The following is a 22,081-nucleotide window of genomic DNA, read 5'->3' on the forward strand; positions in this document are numbered from 1 at the left end:
GCTGGTACAGGCTGGATAGTTATTTAATGGTTTCAACTTAGTTTATTTTATCTAAAACTTCAGTGCGCGGTCGCAGGGATCCGCTGACACAGATCGCTGGCACAGGCTGGTTAGTTATTTAATGGTTTCAGCTTAGTTTATTTGATCTAAAACTTCAGTGCACGCTTGCAGGGATCAGCTGACACAGATCGCTGTCACAGGCTGGTTAGTTATTTAAATGGTTTCAGGTTAGTTTATTTGATCTAAGACTTCAGTGCATGGTCGCAAAGATCAGCTGACACAGATCTCTGGCACAGCCTGGTTAGTTATTTAATGGTTTCAACTTAGTTTATTTTCTCTAAAACTTCAGTGCACGGTTGCAGGGATCAGCTGACACAGATCGCTGGCACAGGCTGGTTAGTTATTTAGTGGTTTCAGCTTAGTTTATTTGATCTAAAACTTCAGTGCACGGTCGCAGTGATCAGCTGACACAGATCGCTGGTTAGTTATTTAATGGTTTCAGCTTTGTTTATTTGATCTACAACTTCAGTCCACGTTCGCAGGGATCAGCTGACACAGATCTCTGGCACAGGCTGGTTGGTTATTTAATGGTTTCAGCTTAGTTTATTTGATCTAAAACTTCAGTGCACGGTGTTAAGATTCAAGATTTGAGAAAGGGTACAAGAGGTGATCGAAAAATAACCACACTGGTCCGGCCGGGTGAAGTCAAACGAAGATTTTAATTCACATGTGGGAAGATCACTGAACACAGCAATTGATCTTCGACTTACTAAAGCACAAACAATTATTTTATAACATCAGGGTTTATTTACTGACGCCCCTTCATGCGTCACAGATACATTTTATACATAGATCAGATCAACATCATCATGACTTTTCACCTAGAAAATCATCTTCTATTTTCATGGCTAGCCCTTCCTGTCTACCTTTCAGTTCTTGTCTTGTTCCTCTTTCTTGCCGAGACACCAAGAAACGGTTCCTCTTTTACCAAGACAATTTTGCAGTTACAGCCAAACATAACTAACCTCTCCTCTAAATAAATCTAATTTAAAGTGTGTGTGTGTGTGTGTGTGTGTGTGTTGACCTCACATGCTCTTTGTGTCACCTCTTCACCTACTGTCTGTGTCTCGTCCTCAAATGCTCTTTCTCAATTCACCTGTTGCACTTCTGACCTTTTACCAGACCAGAAGCTCACTGAGACTATGTGTATGTCTTCTACTAAATAAATGTTTTAACCAAGAACCTCTACTAAAACCTTAATACAAGAATATGAACATATAAAAGATAATAAAATAAACTGATATAAGTGTTTTGTAAGCATGTATTGCAATTCCTTCTATGTTCTAGTTTTCCCTCAGCATGTATCACCTGAACAGTCACGTCAGTGAGGCTTACGACCTTTAAAGAACCTGAACATCAACTCAAATAAGCACAGATATGCAATATGTATAAAATGGTTATAACTGCACCTGAAATACAAAGTTAGCATCATCATAAACATCTTAAGGCCATCTTAAAGCTATCTATTACATTGTTAAAGCAATGATCATACTGCAGATTATATTATGCTGGTAAAATACTTTTTGTTCATCCCCACAATTCCCCCTTACGACCTCTGGCACACCAGAGGTCGATACACAGGTTGTTGTTCACTCCTCAGTCCACTCGGCTACCTCCAGATCCATCATCGGCATCATGGACATAGGGGCCACCGCCCCAGGGTCCACTGCCTTTGCGTCCGGGACCTCTCCGTTCCCCGTGGGTCTCTCACAAGTGACCTGTTTTGTAAAGCTGGACACAAGAGCCTTCAACTCATTAAAATATTCTGCATAAGACCTGTTGCTTGTCCTGGGCTGCTCCACCGGGACCACTGTCCAGGGTGCTGGAAACTGTCTCCCAGTCAGCAGCTCATAAGGGGTGAAACCTGTGGATTGGTTAACAGAACATCTTATGGTCATCAAAGCAATGGGCAGGGCTGCGACCCAATTTAGCCCTGTCTGCGCACAAATTTTAGCCAACTTGTTTTTCAAATTTAGGTTCATCCTCTCTACCTTTCCTTGAGATTGAGGATGATAGACCGTCCCGAACTTATGTTGCACTCCCAACATCCTCTCTACCTCTTGCAAATCTTTATTCTTGAAGTGAGTACCATTGTCTGATCTAATTCTCTTGGGAAACCCATGCCTTGGAATGTAATGATTGATTAAGCACTTAATCACACTTTTCGCATCTTCACATTTGGTCGCCCATGCTTCGGGCCATCCAGTCAGAACATCCACACACACCAACAAATACCTCACCCCACCTGGGCCTGTATCAATCATGTCGGTATAATCAATCACGACCTCTTCTCCTGGCCTTTCTGGCATGAGAAACTTACCAGCTTCAGGTTTTACTGCTGGCTTTGGGTTGTGTGCCCCACAAATTAGGCACGTTCTGGCCTTTTCCAGTATCATCCTTCTCAAATCAGGATGCCACCATCGGCACAAATTTCTCTCCATCTGTTTCACTCCCACGTGACCAAGCCCGTGAGCCTCATTCACCTTTTGTTCCGCCATTTTGGCCGTTAAAGCGGGACGCCCATCTGGCCCCCTCCACAAACCGCCATCTTGCCAGGCTCCTTTGTTTTCCCACACCCCCTTTTCCTCTGGGGATGCCTCCTCCTGAGCCTTTCTAACTTCTTCCATGCTGTTAGTGCTAACCTCCTCTTCTGGGGTTACCTGCACCAGTTGTCTCTGTCCTTTGTAGCCCGCTGCTTCCTTTGCGGCTTCATCAGCTTTCTGATTTCCTCTTGCCACCATACTGTCTGCTTGTGAGTGGCCTTTGCATTTTATAATACTTACCTCGTCTGGGTCCTCCAGGGCCTTTTCCAGTTCCTCCATTTCCTTTTTGTGACAGATGGGTGCATTAGTGGCCGTCCTGAACCCGGCTCTCTTCCACTGAGCCAGTTCCACATGAGCTGCTCCAAACGCATATGCTGAGTCAGTGTAGATGTTCACTCTCATGTTTTTAGCCAACCTCAGGGCTCGAGTTAGGGCTATCACTTCAGCTCTCTGGGCCGACTGTTGTCCCTCAATTTTTCCTGCTTCTTTCACCTGAAACTCAGTTCCTACTCTACAGACTACTGCATAGCCCGCTTTCAATCCTTCTTCATCTCTGTGGCAGCATCCATCTGTGAACCAATCCTCAGCTCCGTATATGGGCTCTGCCTTCAGGTCTTCCCTGATTTTTCCTTCAACCTGGGCTTTCTTAATACAGTCATGTGGTTCTCCTGACCCCATTAGGTCTGCCATATTTATTCCTTCATGTGTGAATATCAAATTTGGCGCCTCTAAAATTTTGCTCAACCTTTGTTGCGTCAGTGGAGTCATTGTGAATACCTGTGAGTTCACATAGGCCACTACACTGTGTGTGGTAAGCACTTTCAGTGGGTGTTCCCTCACTATGTGTGCTGTTTTCTGAATTATCTTTGCTACTCCTGCTGCGTGTTGTGTGCATGTGGGATGCCTTGCTTCTGTTGAATTTAATCTTATGCTGACATACATAAGTACATCCCTACCTCCCCCTTTTTTCTGAAACAACACACCATTCACAACTCCCTTTGTTTCTGAAACATCAAGATAAAATGCCTCATCATAGTTAGGTGTGGCCAGATCTGTGGCTCTTGACAAATCCTGTTTTAGTGAAATGAACGCTGTCTCTGTGTCCGGCGTCCAAGGCAATTCAGCCTTCAGATTTCGAACACCAACTTTCTTGATCAGGTCCCTTAAAGGGGCCGTTTTACCCGCATAGTTCGGAATGAACTGCCTGCTGTAACCTGTCAAGCCAAGAAAGGAAAGCAACTCCTTCACAGTTCTTGGTTTTGGATGTGTCAGAATTTGGTCTCTGTGTGTGTTCATTAACCCCACTGATCTGTGTGCGATCACCCGGCCCAGGAATGTTACCTCTGGCCGGACCAACTGCAGTTTTTCTTTGCTCACTTTGAAGCCACACTCCGCCAATCTGTTCAACACCACGAGCGATGCTGCCGTACAGGCCGCTGCTGACGGGGCTGCAATAAGAAGATCATCAACATACTGTATTAATGTACAGCCCCCTGGCAGTTGACATGGGGACAATGCCTCTTTCAACACCTGATTAAAAATTCCTGGTGAGAGTGCAAAGCCTTGTGGTAGGCGTGTGTACCTAAATTTGCGGCCTCTGTATGTGAATGAGAAAATGTCTCTGAGTGACTCGTGCAGTGGGAGACAAAAGAATGCATTCGCTAGGTCAATACATGTGAACCACTTTTGGTCCCCAGTAATTTCGGTCAGAGCCGTGTAGGGATTTGGTACAGGCACAGTGTCAGTCCTCAGCATGGCATTTATTGCTCTCAAATCATGTGCCATACGGTACTTCCCTGTCCCATGTTTTTCCACTGGCAAAATAGGTGTGTTCCAAAATGACCATGAGGGCTCAAGCACTCCTGCCTTCCACAGTCCTTCAATGGTTTCAGCTATACCTTCTTCTGCTTCAGTTTTGTGCTTATATTGTGGTCTGTTAATTGGTATGTCAGACTTCAGCTGGAACAGGACAGGCGAACAGTTAGCTAGACCTACATCTGTGGGCCCTGCGGACCACAAAGTACCAGGCAATTTTGAGAGCTCAGCTACTGCATCAGGATGATCCATTCTTTCCCTGCCATGTATTCTGGAGATTTCTTTATGTTCTAAGATCACTGCATCGTTGGACAAACAAGTTATGCGATATATTTTACATTTTGGTGCATACCAGACATTTGGAATTTGGGTGCTTTGCCAGCATGCGTCGTCCAGCGCCCGCTTAACCATTGGTCCCAGATCTCTTGGCCCATGACCCTCGTGGACCGCCAATGTAATGTGAGGGGCTGAATCCTCTCCCACATTGTACCAAGGCAGTTGTTCATCAGTAAATTTCACAGCCGCGGCCACACCTTCTGGTCCAACATAAATGTTATGTGTTTGCACATTCCACGTCTGTCCCTCAAGATCAGACTGGAACTGTTCCCGATAGATATCGTTATCTTCCCTATCATAAAAGAGTGTAACGTGGAAAGGATCTCGCGGGGGGGAATAGACGGCCAGGCTCATTATCCAGGGTTTCCACAGCTGATAATGTCTCAGAATGCCTTCTTCCACTAGCCTCCCCCAGTAGATTTCGGCAGTGGGTTGTTCAGAGTTCTGGACTAGATATTGAGTCTTTGAAGGTGATCCCAGTTTCACAAGCAGGTCCCTGCCCATGAGATTTTCCAGGCACCTGTGAGGACACCACATATTGGTGCTTCAAAGTCTGTTTTCCCAGCTGTGTCAATGCTGGATCTGTCAATGGCAGTGTCATTGGAATCCCGGAAAAGCCTACCACATTAACTGTGTGACAGGAGAGTGTTGCACTGTCTAGTGTGTCTTTCAATGTTGAGTATGTTGCTCCAGTATCCACCAGGAAGGGCAATTCAGTGCCTTCCACGGTCATTGACAGCATGGGTTCTGCCGTCCCCACGCTGTTCAGTTTCTCCGGGCTCCATCAGTATTGCTCCCCCTCCCAGCCCCAGTCAGCTACTGGGTACTGGGCGGCTGGTGCTGCATTCGGGTTTGGAGCTTGATATGCTCCCCTGTAAGCAGCTCTTTGTCTTGGGCCTCCTCGTGCCTGGGATTGATAGCCTCGCCTCTGATAATTTCGCTGCGATTCAGGGCATTCTCGGGACCAGTGTCCTTCTGCTCCACAGCTGTAACAGGCAGTCCAAGACACATTGTTAGGATTCCCTGGATTCCGAGCCCTTTGTCCCCCCCTCACGGATCCACCACGCCCTCTCTGCGGTCCACCGGTCCCCCAATTCCCTACTGGTTGACGCTGCCTTGGTGCATTGGCGGGCCAACGGTCATCAGGGTAGAGACCCGGATCCTGATCTGGCCAGTCAGGCACAGGATCGGGCTGAGGCCTTGCCACCATTATTTTCCTTGCGCTCTCTTTATCCTCTTTCTTTCTGTCTCCTGCTTTGTTTTTTGCTTCTGCCAGCTGCAACTTGACCAGCCACGCCTGGGCTTCCTCCAACTCTTTCTTTTGTTTGTTTGCCAAATCCTGTTCCTGCTGAAGTCTGTGGGTCACATGTCTGTCCCACTGCACCGAGTCTGCAACGGCAAAATCTGGGTTCTTTTCCAAATCCACTGCAACCTGATTGGGCAGCCCTGCCAGCACTGCCGAACGAAACCACGCTCTACTTTCACCCTCCTTCCCCGGATGTATTCCTGTTCCTAACAACCATTGTTCCTTTGCTTTAGCTAAACACTCTCTGGGTGTGTTTTTGGGATCCCAAATAATTTTTGGAATGGCTCCAGAGTTAGGAGTTGGGTCCTTCTCCCGGACTGCATCTGCTAAGTCATTCTGCACCTCATGATATTTCAGGTCATTTGCATATCTGGTTGTTTGAGCTATCTGCTCTACATCTGCTAACCCACCACCCAGCATACAACGTCCGGCCAAAGCGCGAAAGTCGCCCAGCGCTAATTCTTCTCCTTCCCAATGTTCTCCCTTGGTTATTGGTGGAAGTTGTTTAACCAATGCTTCCAAATCTCTCACCTTATAGGCGCGATAAACTGGTTCGTTCTTTGGACCTGCTATTAGAGGCAGACTTAAACCAGGGTCAGGAGCTCCTTGTTCAAAACTCACTTTTCTACTCTTTGAGCTCTTAAATATGGGCCGTCTCTGTGCTTGGTCTCTCTTCACACTTCTTTTCCTCAAAATTAGGCTTGTACTTGGTTGAGGTTCAGCTCCTCCATCTTCGTCCTCCTCATCGTCTTCTTCTTCTGATGACGTCGCACGGTCTTCATTCTCCTCTTCTGGCCCTCCCTGCATTACTCTCTGCTTTATAACCTCCAATGCCGTTAATGCCTCTATGGACGCACGTAGGGCCTCATGCATTTGTCCGTACACTTCTCCTTCAGTTTTTAACACCAAGCTCAGAGGTATTTTATCACCCAGCCCTTTCTGTTGGGATGTAATAAGTTTACTTACCTCAACCTCCATCGCTTGGCACTCTTTCTCTGCTGCTTTTAATGCTCCAGGTGAAGCCAAACGAATAGCTTTCTTAAGCTGTTCAAGCTGATCCTTCAGAGGTTTGCATCCCCTTTTCCCACTAGGTGTCGCACCCGAGCTGTCAGCCATTCTCTGAAACACAGACTTACCTCTTCCAATGGCGTTGGTCGACTCTACCTTCTTGGTCTAGGTCACCCAGACACGCTTAACTTTCGGTTTCAGTCTTCGTCTCGCTGTTCTCGCAACCACTGGCTCCTCTTCCCCTGCTCGGTGATACACAAAGTTTAACCCAGCACTTTAGACGCTGTCCTCGCGTTCTCAAGCGTTGACACTCAATCAAAATTATTCGCCCTCAAAGTGTTAATATATGACACCAGCAACCCTTATGCGCAACGCGCTCACCTCCGTATACTTACCTCTCCAATAGTTCCTCGGATTAGTGTTTTTTCATTTATTTTAAACCCATTAACGGCGCTGCGCGTCCCTTATATACTTTACAGCAACACACCCTCAAGGGTCCCTCAACTTGTCCCGTACTAATAAGTCTAAAACCAAGAAATCACCTTTATGACATTATGTCAAAGCTTTCTCCATGTTGCACAGCCTGCCACAGGTTTAACAAAAAAATCGCTGCCCGAGAAGGCTCCCACATATCAAGGTGGTCGTTTTCACAAACTTCCAGCAGACCCTCAAATAAACAAAAACAACGACCCAGGCAGGCTTCCAGTTCAGCCTCCTCAATTTCTATGCACACCGAAAACTCATGGGGAGATTCTTCTGTCTCCCCGTGTCCTACACAATTCACCTCCAAATGATCCCCTACAATTGAAATTTCAGTGTGGAATGACGCAGAGATTAACATTTCCTTATTTATTCACTATATGTAACCTGAATTTTCTCTCTCTTATCAAATAACAAAGGTTATCTTTACAATTTGTTATTGAACTACTAATTAAGTTGCTTTTTATGGTATCAGTGATAAACTGCCCCTAAAAAGTCCACTTTATTGCGTGTTCATTGAGTTACTTCTATTAAAGCTATTTAACAAGTTCAATTTACACATACTCATTAATTTGTCACGCTTATTAGTGGCTCATGGTTGCTTAAAGCCTATGTCTGACTTGACCACAGAGTTAGAGCATCATTCAATCCTCTCAGGATGACCACTCCACTTACTCTGCATCCAGTCAGCTCATGAATTAACAACCCTTGCAGACTGTAACCCTTTTATTTTTTGTTTATGCCTTCAAATCCACCTTAAATCTTCTTACCTAAACGTTGGTTTTAAACACAAACAATTCTTATATTCTATTTTGAAACGCTGTCACCATTCATATATTTACAATGTTATTATTTACTAAGCCGGTATTTTAATCGCAGACATTTATCCACATTTGCAAACAATAGTTATAGAGCTGAATGATCACACAAAACCGAAAGCATAGTCCTCTCATGCGCTCTGCATCAGTTGCCTCATTTGCATGCACACACACTCTTCATCTAAGAATAGCAGCAGGCAGTCAGTGCATTGCTGACTCGACCCACAGAGATCTTTTTTATTACAGAGACGTCTTATATTTACAACTGCACAGATTTTAAACCTTTTAACACCTATCGAATTTCGACAAATTTAACATAACAGTTTAACCGATAAACTCCCTGAGTTTTTTGCGATCAATTAACCAGTATCAAGACTTTAACTGTTTCTGGCCTCATTTCTAAAATCCCTAACTCAATTTAAAAGCGTCAACCAACCCAAACTTTTTTGAAGTTTTAGGTTAAAGTTACACGCCCGAAGTCCACTTCTGCTGGCCAAAAAAGCGCAGATACCGTTGCAAACGGTAAGGAGACTCTAACTCCTAGTTATTCTGGAGTGCCCCAAGCTCCACAGTGACCAACTGACTATCCCTCTTCGAGGACAATGCATAAGCGTCCTTTGCATTGGCAAGCGTTACCTCTGAGCACTGCGCTTCCTAGCAGACTCGAACTGCCGTTCTAGAATAATTTATAATACTTTGAAACAACAATCAACACCCGAAACAAGTGTATAACTGAAGCAGGTGCAACCTAGTGGTCAAATGGAGACTCCAACTCACAAAATGACCGCTCAGGTCCACTCTTATGACCAAATTTGGACTCTAACCAACACAATAACCAATTCCCTACCAACTACTTGAGACTCTAACTCAATTTCTTTGGGACTTCAACCCAGTATTTAAACTTTTCCTGGCAGACTCTAACTGCTTTAGCAGACTTTACTGCTTTCATTTCTTCATTCTTTTTAGCAGAACTCTAACTGCTTCAACTCATGAGATTTTTCATCAAAATCAAAACAGACATCCACCAGTAACTTCAGTGAGTAGACTTAAATTTTATCATGTCCAATTTGGCACACTTTGGAAATAATTCAACAGGTAGTGCCTTACCTTTTGGATAAGCCGGCTTATGCCCACTCACTTCAACCACTGGAATTCATGTCTGCCCGTCTGACCACCTCGGACCACCGCTCACACCTCCACTTTTTTCCCTTACTCAACCACCGGACGAAGCCCCCAAATGTTAAGATTCAAGATTTGAGAAAGGGTACAAGAGGTGATCGAAAAATAACCACACTGGTCCGGCCGGGTGAAGTCAAACGAAGATTTTAATTCACATGTGGGAAGATCACTGAACACAGCAATTGATCTTCGACTTACTAAAGCACAAACAATTATTTTATAACATCAGGGTTTATTTACTGACGCCCCTTCATGCGTCACAGATACATTTTATACATAGATCAGATCAACATCATCATGACTTTTCACCTAGAAAATCATCTTCTATTTTCATGGCTAGCCCTTCCTGTCTACCTTTCAGTTCTTGTCTTGTTCCTCTTTCTTGCCGAGACACCAAGAAACGGTTCCTCTTTTACCAAGACAATTTTGCAGTTACAGCCAAACATAACTAACCTCTCCTCTAAATAAATCTAATTTAAAGTGTGTGTGTGTGTGTGTGTGTGTGTGTTGACCTCACATGCTCTTTGTGTCACCTCTTCACCTACTGTCTGTGTCTCGTCCTCAAATGCTCTTTCTCAATTCACCTGTTGCACTTCTGACCTTTTACCAGACCAGAAGCTCACTGAGACTATGTGTATGTCTTCTACTAAATAAATGTTTTAACCAAGAACCTCTACTAAAACCTTAATACAAGAATATGAACATATAAAAGATAATAAAATAAACTGATATAAGTGTTTTGTAAGCATGTATTGCAATTCCTTCTATGTTCTAGTTTTCCCTCAGCATGTATCACCTGAACAGTCACGTCAGTGAGGCTTACGACCTTTAAAGAACCTGAACATCAACTCAAATAAGCACAGATATGCAATATGTATAAAATGGTTATAACTGCACCTGAAATACAAAGTTAGCATCATCATAAACATCTTAAGGCCATCTTAAAGCTATCTATTACATTGTTAAAGCAATGATCATACTGCAGATTATATTATGCTGGTAAAATACTTTTTGTTCATCCCCACAACGGTTGCAGGGATCAGCTGACACAGACCGATGGCACAGGCTGGTTAGTTATTTAGTGGATTCAGCTTAGTTTATTTTATCTTAAACTTCAGTGCACGGTCGCAGGGATCAGCTGACACAGATCGCTGGCACAGGCTGGTTGGTTATTTAATGGTTTCAGCTTACTTTATTTGATCTAAAACTTCAGTGCACGGTTGCAGGGATCAGCTGACACAGATCGCTGGCACAGGCTGGTTAGTTATTTCGTGGTTTCAGCTTAGTTTATTTTGATCTAAGACTTCAGTGCACATTCGCAAAGATCAGCTGAAACAGATCGCTGGCACAGGCTGGTTAGTTATTTAATGGTTTCAACTTAGTTTATCTAAAACTTCAGTGCACGGTTGCAGGAATCAGCTGACACAGATCGCTGGCACAGGCTGGTTAGTTATTTAATGGTTTCGGTTTGGTTTATTTTATCTAAAACTTCAGTGCACGGTTGCAGGGATCAGCTGACACAGATCGCTGGCACAGGCTGGTTAGTTATTTAATGGTTTCAGCTTAGTTTATCTAAAACTTCAGTGCACGGTTGCAAAGATCAGCTGACACAGATCCCTGACACACGCTGGTTAGTTATTTAATGGTTTCAACTTAGTTTATTTTCTCTAAAACTTCAGTGCACGGTTGCAGGGATCAGCTGACACAGATCGCTGGCACAGGCTGGTTAGTTATTTAGTGGTTTCAGCTTAGTTTATTTGATCTAAAACTTCAGTGCACGGTCGCAGTGATCAGCTGACACAGATCTCTGGCACAGCCTGGTTGGTTATTTAATGGTTTCAACTTAGTTTATTTGATCTAAAACTTCAGTGCATGGTCGCAAAGATCAGCTGACACAGATCCCTGGCACAGGCTGGTTAGTTATTTAATTGTTTCAGCTTACTTTATTTTCTGTAAAACTTCAGTGCACAGTTGCAGGGATCAGCTGACACAGATCTCTGGCACAGCCTGGTTGGTTATTTAATGGTTTCAGCTTAGTTTATTTGATCTAAAACTTCAGTGCACAGCTGCAGGGATCAGCTGACACAGATCGCTCGCACCGGCTGGTTGGTTATTTAATGGTTTCAGGTTAGTTTATTTGATCTAAGACTTCAGTGCATGGTCGCAGGGATCCGCTGACACAGATCGCTGGTTAGTTATTTAATGGTTTCAGCTTAGTTTATTTTATCTAAAACTTCAGTCCACGGTCGCAGGGATCAGCTGACACAGATCGCTGGTTAGTTATTTAGTGGTTTCAGCTTAGTTTATTTGATCTAAGACTTCAGTGCACGTTCGCAAAGATCAGCTGACACAGATCCCTGGCACAGGCTGGCTAGTTATTTAATGGTTTCAGCTTAGTTTATCTAAAACTTCAGTGCACGGTTGCAGGAATCAGCTGACACAGATCGCTGGCACAGGCTGGTTAGTTATTTAATGGTTTCGGTTTGGTTTATTTTATCTAAAACTTCAGTGCACGGTTGCAGGGATCAGCTGACACAGATCCCTGGCACAGGCTGGTTAGTTATTTAATGGTTTCAACTTAGTTTATTTTATCTAAAATTTCAGTGCACGGTCGCAGGGATCCGCTGACACAGATCGCTGGCACAGGCTGGTTAGTTATTTAATGGTTTCAGCTTAGTTTATTTAATCTAAAACTTCAGTGCGCGGTTGCAGGGATCAGCTGACACAGATCCCTTGCACAGGCTGGTTAGTTCTTTAATGGTTTCAACTTAGTTTATCTTATCTAAAACTTCAGTGCACGGTCGCAGGGATCCGCTGACACAGATCGCTGGCACAGGCTGGTTAGTTATTTAATGGTTTCAGCTTTGTTTATTTGATCTAAGACTTCAGTCCACGTTCGCAGGGATCAGCTGACACAGATCTCTGGCACAGGCTGGTTGGTTATTTAATGGTTTCAGCTTAGTTTATTAGAGCTAAAACTTCAGTGCACGGTTGCAGGGATCAGCTGACACAGATCTCTGGCACAGCCTGGTTGGTTATTTAATGGTTTCAGGTTAGTTTATTTGATCTAAAACTTCAGTGCACACTTGCAGGGATCAGCTGACACAGATCCCTGACACACGCTGGTTAGTTATTTAATGGTTTCAACTTAGTTTATTTTCTCTAAAACTTCAGTGCACGTTCGCAGGGATCAGCTGACACAGATCTCTGGCACAGGCTGGTTGGTTATTTAATGGTTTCAGCTTAGTTTATTTGATCTAAAACTTCAGTGCACGGTTGCAGGGATCAGCTGACACAGATCTCTGGCACAGCCTGGTTGGTTATTTAATGGTTTCAGCTTAGTTTATTTGATCTAAAACTTCAGTGCACGGTTGCAGGGATCAGCTGATACAGATGGCTCGCACAGGCTGGTTAGTTATTTAATGGTTTCAGGTTAGTTTATTTGATCTAAGACTTCAGTGCATGGTCGCAAAGATCAGCTGACACAGATCCCGGGCACAGGCTGGTTAGTTATTTAATTGTTTCAGCTTACTTTATTTTCTGTAAAACTTCAGTGCACATTTGCAGGGATCAGCTGACACAGATCCCTGACACACGCTGGTTAGTTATTTAATGGTTTCAACTTAGTTTATTTTCTCTAAAAATTCAGTGCACGGTTGCAGGGATCAGTTGACAAAGATTCCTGGCACAGGCTGGTTAGTTATTTAATGGTTTCAGCTTAGTTTATCTAAAACTTCAGTGCACGGTTGCAGGGATCAGCTGAAACAGATCGCTGGTACAGGCTGGTTAGTTATTTAATGGTTTCAGCCAAGTTTATCTAAAACTTCAGTGCACGGTTGCAGGGATCCGCTGACACAGATCGCTGTCACAGGCTGGTTAGTTATTTAAATGGTTTCAGGTTAGTTTATTTGATCTAAGACTTCAGTGCATGGTCGCAAAGATCAGCTGACACAGATCCCTGGCACAGGCTGGTTAGTTATTTAATTGTTTCAGCTTACTTTATTTTCTGTAAAACTTCAGTGCACGGTTGCAGGGATCAGCTGACACAGATCGCTGGTTAGTTATTTAATGGTTTCAGCTTAGTTTATTTGATCTAAAACTTCAGTGCACGGTTGCAGGGATCAGCTGACACAGATCTCTGGCACAGCCTGGTTGGTTATTTAATGGTTTGAGGTTAGTTTATTTGATCTAAGACTTCAGTGCATGGTCGCAAAGATCAGCTGACACAGATCCCTGACACACGCTGGTTAGTTATTTAATGGTTTCAACTTAGTTTATTTTCTCTAAAACTTCAGTGCACGGTTGCAGGGATCAGCTGACACAGATCGCTGGTTAGTTATTTAATGGTTTCAGCTTTGTTTATTTGATCTACAACTTCAGTCCACGTTCGCAGGGATCAGCTGACACAGATCGCTGGCACAGGCTGGTTGGTTATTTAATGGTTTCAGCTTAGTTTATTTGATCTAAAACTTCAGTGCACGGTTGCAGGGATCAGCTTACACAGATCTCTGGCACAGCCTGGTTGGTTATTTAATGGTTTCAGCTTAGTTTATTTGATCTAAGACTTCAGTGCATGGTCGCAAAGATCAGCTGACACAGATCCCTGGCACAGGCTGGTTAGTTATTTAATTGTTTCAGCTTACTTTATTTTCTGTAAAACTTCAGTGCGCGGTTGCAGGGATCAGCTGACACAGATCCCTGACACACGCTGGTTAGTTATTTAATGGTTTCAACTTAGTTTATTTTCTCTAAAACTTCAGTGCACGATTGCAGGGATCAGCTGAAACAGATCGCTGGTACAGGCTGGTTAGTTATTTAATTGTTTCAGCTTAGTTTATCTAAAACTTCAGTGCACGGTCGCAGGGATCAGCTGACACAGATCTCTGGCACAGCCTGGTTAGTTATTTAATGGTTTCAACTTAGTTTATTTTATCTAAAACTTCAGTGCACGGTCGCAGGGATCCGCTGACACAGATCGCTGGCACAGGCTGGTTAGTTATTTAATGGTTTCAGCTTAGTTTATTTGATCTAAAACTTCAGTCCACGTTCGCAGGGATCAGCTGACACAGATCGCTGGCACAGGCTGGTTAGTTATTTAATGGTTTCAGCTTAGTTTATCTAAAACTTCAGTGCACGGTTGCAGCGATCAGCTGACACAGATCCCTGGCACAGGCTGGTTAGTTATTTAATGGTTTTAACTTAGTTTATTTTCTCTAAAACTTCAGTGCACGGTTGCAGGGATCAGCTAACACAGATTCCTGACACACGCTGGTTAGTTATTTAATGGTTTCAACTTAGTTAATTTTATCTAAAACTTCAGTGCACAGTCGCAGGGATCAGCTAACACAGATTCCTGACACACGCTGGTTAGTTATTTAATGGTTTCAGCTTAGTTTATTTGATCTAAAACTTCAGTCCACGTTCGCAGGGATCAGCTGACAAAGATCGCTGGTTAGTTATTTAATGGTTTCAGCTTTGTTTATTTGATCTAAAACTTCAGTCCACGTTCGCAGGGATCAGCTGACAAAGATCGCTGGCACAGGCTGGTTAGTTATTTAATGGTTTCAGCTTAGTTTATCTAAAACTTCAGTGCACGGTCGCAGGGATCCGCTGACACAGATCGCTGGCACAGGCTGGTTAGTTATTTAATGGTTTCAACTTAGTTTATTTGATCTAAAACTTCAGTGCACGCTTGCAGGGATCAGCTTACACAGATCGCTGTCACAGGCTGGTTAGTTATTTAAATGGTTTCAGGTTAGTTTATTTGATCTAAGACTTCAGTGCATGGTCGCAGGGATCAGCTAACACAGATCCCTGACACACGCTGGTTAGTTATTTAATGGTTTCGGTTTGGTTTATTTTATCTAAAACTTCAGTGCACAGTTGCAGGGATCAGCTGACACAGATCCCTGGCACACGCTGGTTAGTTATTTAATGGTTTCAACTTAGTTTATCTAAAACTTCAGTGCACAGTTGCAGGGATCAGCTGACACAGATCCCTGGCACAGGCTGGTTAGTTATTTAATGGTTTCAGCTTAGTTTATCTAAAACTTCAGTGCACGGTTGCAGGGATCAGATGAAACAGATCCCTGGCACAGGCTGGTTAGTTATTTAATGGTTTCAACTTAGTTTATTTTCTCTAAAACTTCAGTGCACGGTTGCAGGGATCAGCTGACACAGATCGCTGGCACAGGCTGGTTAGTTATTTAATGGTTTCAGCTTAGTTTATTTTCTGTAAAACTTCAGTGCACAGTTGCAGGGATCAGCTAACACAGACCGCTGGCACAGGCTGGTTAGTTATTTAATGGTTTCAACTTAGTTTATTTTCTGTAAAACTTCAGTGCACGGTTGCAGGGATCAGCTGACACAGATCGCTGGCACAGGCTGGTTAGTTATTTAATGGTTTCAACTTAGTTTATCTAAAACTTCAGTGCACGGTTGCAGGGATCAGCTGACACAGATCGCTGGCACAGGCTGGTTAGTTATTTAGTGGTTTCAGCTTAGTTTATTTTATCTTAAACTTCAGTGCACGGTCGCAGGGATCAGCTGACACAGATCTCTGGCACAGGCTGGTTAGTTATTTAATGGTTTCAACTTAGTTTATCTAAAACTTCAGTGCACGGTTGCAGGGATCAGCTGACACAGATCGCTGGCACAGGCTGGTTAGTTATTTAATGGTTTCAGCTTAGTTTATCTAAAACTTCAGTGCACGGTTGCAGGGATCAGCTGAAACAGATCGCTGGTACAGGCTGGTTAGTTATTTAATGGTTTCGGTTTGGTTTTTTTTATATAAAACTTCAGTGCACGGTTGCAGGGATCAGCTGACACAGATCGCTGGCACAGGCTGGTTAGTTATTTAATGGTTTCAGCTTAGTTTATCTAAAACTTCAGTGCACGGTTGCAGGGATCAGCTGAAACAGATCGCTGGTACAGGCTGGTTAGTTATTTAATGGTTTCAGCTTAGTTTATCTAAAACTTCAGTGCACGGTTGCAGGGATCAGCTGACACAGATCCCTGGCACAGGCTGGCTAGTTATTTAATGGTTTCAGCTTAGTTTATCTAAAACTTCAGTGCACGGTTGCAGGAATCAGCTGACACAGATCGCTGGCACAGGCTGGTTAGTTATTTAATGGTTTCGGTTTGGTTTATTTTATCTAAAACTTCAGTGCACGGTTGCAGGGATCAGCTGACACAGATCGCTGGCACAGGCTGGTTAGTTATTTAATGGTTTCAGCTTAGTTTATCTAAAACTTCAGTGCACGGTTGCAAAGATCAGCTGACACAGATCCCTGACACACGCTGGTTAGTTATTTAATGGTTTCAACTTAGTTTATTTTCTCTAAAACTTCAGTGCACGGTTGCAGGGATCAGCTGACACAGATCGCTGGCACAGGCTGGTTAGTTATTTAGTGGTTTCAGCTTAGTTTATTTGATCTAAAACTTCAGTGCACGGTCGCAGTGATCAGCTGACACAGATCTCTGGCACAGCCTGGTTGGTTATTTAATGGTTTCAACTTAGTTTATTTGATCTAAAACTTCAGTGCATGGTCGCAAAGATCAGCTGACACAGATCCCTGGCACAGGCTGGTTAGTTATTTAATTGTTTCAGCTTACTTTATTTTCTGTAAAACTTCAGTGCACAGTTGCAGGGATCAGCTGACACAGATCTCTGGCACAGCCTGGTTGGTTATTTAATGGTTTCAGCTTAGTTTATTTGATCTAAAACTTCAGTGCACAGCTGCAGGGATCAGCTTACACAGATCGCTCGCACCGGCTGGTTGGTTATTTAATGGTTTCAGGTTAGTTTATTTGATCTAAGACTTCAGTGCACGGTCGCAGGGATCCGCTGACACAGATCGCTGGTTAGTTATTTAATGGTTTCAGCTTAGTTTATTTTATCTAAAACTTCAGTCCACGGTCGCAGGGATCAGCTGACACAGATCGCTGGTTAGTTATTTAGTGGTTTCAGCTTAGTTTATTTGATCTAAGACTTCAGTGCACGTTCGCAAAGATCAGCTGACACAGATCCCTGGCACAGGCTGGCTAGTTATTTAATGGTTTCAGCTTAGTTTATCTAAAACTTCAGTGCACGGTTGCAGGAATCAGCTGACACAGATCGCTGGCACAGGCTGGTTAGTTATTTAATGGTTTCGGTTTGGTTTATTTTATCTAAAACTTCAGTGCACGGTTGCAGGGATCAGCTGACACAGATCCCTGGCACAGGCTGGTTAGTTATTTAATGGTTTCAACTTAGTTTATTTTATCTAAAACTTCAGTGCACGGTCGCAGGGATCCGCTGACACAGATCGCTGGCACAGGCTGGTTAGTTATTTAATGGTTTCAGCTTAGTTTATTTAATCTAAAACTTCAGTGCGCGGTTGCAGGGATCAGCTGACACAGATCCCTTGCACAGGCTGGTTAGTTCTTTAATGGTTTCAACTTAGTTTATTTTATCTAAAACTTCAGTGCACGGTCGCAGGGATCCGCTGACACAGATCGCTGGCACAGGCTGGTTAGTTATTTAATGGTTTCAGCTTTGTTTATTTGATCTAAGACTTCAGTCCACGTTCGCAGGGATCAGCTGACACAGATCTCTGGCACAGGCTGGTTGGTTATTTAATGGTTTCAGCTTAGTTTATTAGAGCTAAAACTTCAGTGCACGGTTGCAGGGATCAGCTGACACAGATCTCTGGCACAGCCTGGTTGGTTATTTAATGGTTTCAGGTTAGTTTATTTGATCTAAAACTTCAGTGCACACTTGCAGGGATCAGCTGACACAGATCCCTGACACACGCTGGTTAGTTATTTAATGGTTTCAACTTAGTTTATTTTCTCTAAAACTTCAGTGCACGTTCGCAGGGATCAGCTGACACAGATCTCTGGCACAGGCTGGTTGGTTATTTAATGGTTTCAGCTTAGTTTATTTGATCTAAAACTTCAGTGCACGGTTGCAGGGATCAGCTGACACAGATCTCTGGCACAGCCTGGTTGGTTATTTAATGGTTTCAGCTTAGTTTATTTGATCTAAAACTTCAGTGCACGGTTGCAGGGATCAGCTGACACAGATGGCTCGCACAGGCTGGTTAGTTATTTAATGGTTTCAGGTTAGTTTATTTGATCTAAGACTTCAGTGCATGGTCGCAAAGATCAGCTGACACAGATCCCGGGCACAGGCTGGTTAGTTATTTAATTGTTTCAGCTTACTTTATTTTCTGTAAAACTTCAGTGCACATTTGCAGGGATCAGCTGACACAGATCCCTGACACACGCTGGTTAGTTATTTAATGGTTTCAACTTAGTTTATTTTCTCTAAAAATTCAGTGCACGGTTGCAGGGATCAGTTGACAAAGATTCCTGGCACAGGCTGTTTAGTTATTTAATGGTTTCAGCTTAGTTTATCTAAAACTTCAGTGCACGGTTGCAGGGATCAGCTGAAACAGATCGCTGGTACAGGCTGGTTAGTTATTTAATGGTTTCAGCCAAGTTTATCTAAAACTTCAGTGCACGGTTGCAGGGATCCGCTGACACAGATCGCTGTCACAGGCTGGTTAGTTATTTAAATGGTTTCAGGTTAGTTTATTTGATCTAAGACTTCAGTGCATGGTCGCAAAGATCAGCTGACACAGATCCCTGGCACAGGCTGGTTAGTTATTTAATTGTTTCAGCTTACTTTATTTTCTGTAAAACTTCAGTGCACGGTTGCAGGGATCAGCTGACACAGATCGCTGGTTAGTTATTTAATGGTTTCAGCTTAGTTTATTTGATCTAAAACTTCAGTGCACGGTTGCAGGGATCAGCTGACACAGATCTCTGGCACAGGCTGGTTGGTTATTTAATGGTTTCAGCTTAGTTTATTTGATCTAAAACTTCAGTGCACACTTGCAGGGATCAGCTGACACAGATCCCTGACACACGCTGGTTAGTTATTTAATGGTTTCAACTTAGTTTATTTTCTCTAAGACTTCAGTCCACGTTCGCAGGGATCAGCTGACACAGATCTCTGGCACAGGCTGGTTGGTTATTTAATGGTTTCAGCTTAGTTTATTAGAGCTAAAACTTCAGTGCACGGTTGCAGGGATCAGCTGACACAGATCTCTGGCACAGCCTGGTTGGTTATTTAATGGTTTCAGGTTAGTTTATTTGATCTAAAACTTCAGTGCACGGTTGCAGGGATCAGCTGACACAGATGGCTCGCACAGGCTGGTTAGTTATTTAATGGTTTCAGGTTAGTTTATTTGATCTAAGACTTCAGTGCATGGTCGCAAAGATCAGCTGACACAGATCCCGGGCACAGGCTGGTTAGTTATTTAATTGTTTCAGCTTACTTTATTTTCTGTAAAACTTCAGTGCACATTTGCAGGGATCAGCTGACACAGATCCCTGACACACGCTGGTTAGTTATTTAATGGTTTCAACTTAGTTTATTTTCTCTAAAAATTCAGTGCACGGTTGCAGGGATCAGTTGACAAAGATTCCTGGCACAGGCTGGTTAGTTATTTAATGGTTTCAGCTTAGTTTATCTAAAACTTCAGTGCACGGTTGCAGGGATCAGCTGAAACAGATCGCTGGTACAGGCTGGTTAGTTATTTAATGGTTTCAGCCAAGTTTATCTAAAACTTCAGTGCACGGTTGCAGGGATCCGCTGACACAGATCGCTGTCACAGGCTGGTTAGTTATTTAAATGGTTTCAGGTTAGTTTATTTGATCTAAGACTTCAGTGCATGGTCGCAAAGATCAGCTGACACAGATCCCTGGCACAGGCTGGTTAGTTATTTAATTGTTTCAGCTTACTTTATTTTCTGTAAAACTTCAGTGCACGGTTGCAGGGATCAGCTGACACAGATCGCTGGTTAGTTATTTAATGGTTTCAGCTTAGTTTATTTGATCTAAAACTTCAGAGCACGGTTGCAGGGATCAGCTGACACAGATCTCTGGCACAGGCTGGTTGGTTATTTAATGGTTTCAGCTTAGTTTATTTGATCTAAAACTTCAGTGCACGGTTGCAGGGATCAGCTGACACAGATCTCTGGCACAGCCTGGTTGGTTATTTAATGGTTTCAGCTTAGTTTATTTGATCTAAGACTTCAGTGCATGGTCGCAAAGATCAGCTGACACAGATCCCTGACACACGCTGGTTAGTTATTTAATGGTTTCAACTTAGTTTATTTGATCTAAGACTTCAGTGCACGGTCGCAGGGATCCGCTGACACAGATCGCTGGTTAGTTATTTAATGGTTTCAGCTTAGTTTATTTGATCTAAAACTTCAGTGCACGGCTGCAGGGATCAGCTGACACAGATCGCTGGCACAGCCTGGTTGGTTATTTAATGGTTTCAGGTTAGTTTATTTGATCTAAGACTTCAGTGCACGGTCGCAGGGATCCGCTGACACAGATCGCTGGTTAGTTATTTAATGGTTTCAGCTTAGTTTATTTTATCTAAAACTTCAGTGCACGGTCGCAGGGATCAGCTGACACAGATCGCTGGTTAGTTATTTAGTGGTTTCAGCTTAGTTTATTTGATCTAAGACTTCAGTGCACGTTCGCAAAGATCAGCTGACACAGATCGCTGGCACAGGCTGGTTAGTTATTTAATGGTTTCAGCTTAGTTTATTTTATCTAAAACTTCAGTGCACGGTTGCAGGGATCAGCTGACACAGATCGCTGACACAAGCTGGTTAGTTATTTCGTGGTTTCAGCTAGAGCTGGGCGATATATCGAGTTTTTAAAAAATATCGATATATTTTTATACGAGATATAAGATGTGACAATATCCTTTATATCGATATAGTCTATGTTACGTTATAATTATACTTGTGGAGCCGCAGGTTTGCCTCTCTTTCGTCCACTTTCGTCTTTACGCAATGTTACTCGGCCTCGCCTCTCCTTCACTGAACACAACTCCTCGTCCCCCATCGCTTCACCTGCAGGAAGCGACAAGATGGACACGGCAAATCTCCGTTAACGAGTTACTGCGCATCGACCCGTGCGTGGGGCTGGACGGCGTCAACGTGTTAGCTAGCTAACCATGCTAACGAGCTAACCAGCCCATGCAGCCCAGAGGGGCTGCACGGACTAAAATCCTTTCATTTTCTCAAAAGTTGACAGCGCGCCTTATGTATGAATTCTGGTTGTGCTTGATGGCCGCGAACCGATTTTATGTGGAACACGGCGCTCAGCAATCTGTCAAAAAATGTTTTAGTACGACTTTAGTAAGCTACGGAGCTGCACCGCTTGATGGATTGTCGGAGCATTACGGCTGAGCCTCGCGGAGTGATACGTACTGTGCTTCAACGTAATATTACCCTACTGTGTATAAGGACTATAAATGGCACCTGTTAAGAGACGCGGTTGCGAAGCGGATTTCAAACTCCAGGCTGTCAGTCAACAGTACAAGTTGGGAACAGAGCAGCTGTGAAATCTGTCTTTGTTATTGTGCTCAGCATCTTTTAGTTTACATTTTGACTGCACAATTGTGAGCTTTTTGTTATGCACAAAAACAACATTGTTTTCTTTTATTTATGGAGCATTATTATTTA

General features: G+C 43.4%; 2 protein-coding genes across 2 annotated transcripts; both read right to left on the reverse strand.

Moving 5' to 3' along the window:
- Nucleotides 1-1,649: 1,649 nt before the first annotated feature.
- Nucleotides 1,650-5,476, reverse strand: LOC145423016 (uncharacterized). The gene is made up of 2 exons (XM_080295090.1): nucleotides 2,118-5,476; nucleotides 1,650-2,051 (listed from the first exon to the last, which is right to left on the reverse strand). Exons 1-2 carry the CDS (start codon nucleotides 5,289-5,291, stop codon nucleotides 1,650-1,652), a joined length of 3,576 nt encoding a protein of 1,191 aa, XP_080151216.1. The 5' UTR covers nucleotides 5,292-5,476.
- Nucleotides 5,477-5,538: 62 nt separating this feature from the next.
- LOC145423018 (uncharacterized) lies at nucleotides 5,539-7,952 on the reverse strand. Its single transcript, XM_080295100.1, has 2 exons — nucleotides 7,853-7,952; nucleotides 5,539-7,610 (listed from the first exon to the last, which is right to left on the reverse strand). The coding sequence occupies exon 2, from the start codon at nucleotides 7,174-7,176 to the stop codon at nucleotides 5,539-5,541; it is 1,638 nt and encodes a 545-aa protein (XP_080151226.1). The 5' UTR covers nucleotides 7,177-7,610; nucleotides 7,853-7,952.
- Nucleotides 7,953-22,081: the final 14,129 nt, after the last annotated feature.

The sequence above is a fragment of the Astatotilapia calliptera genome, chromosome 3 (genome assembly GCF_964374335.1).
Source record: "Astatotilapia calliptera chromosome 3, fAstCal68.1, whole genome shotgun sequence".
Classification (NCBI taxonomy): Eukaryota; Metazoa; Chordata; class Actinopteri; order Cichliformes; family Cichlidae; genus Astatotilapia; species Astatotilapia calliptera.

Coding starts and splice junctions, on each gene's coding strand:
- LOC145423016 (XM_080295090.1), bottom strand. CDS start 5,291: ATGTGGTGTCCTCACAGGTGCCTGGAAAATCTCATGGGCAGGGACCTG. Junction 2,052..2,117: donor AGAATAAAGATTTGCAAGAG/GTAGAGAGGATG, acceptor TCTCAAGGAAAG/GTAGAGAGGATGAACCTAAA.
- LOC145423018 (XM_080295100.1), bottom strand. CDS start 7,176: ATGGCTGACAGCTCGGGTGCGACACCTAGTGGGAAAAGGGGATGCAAA.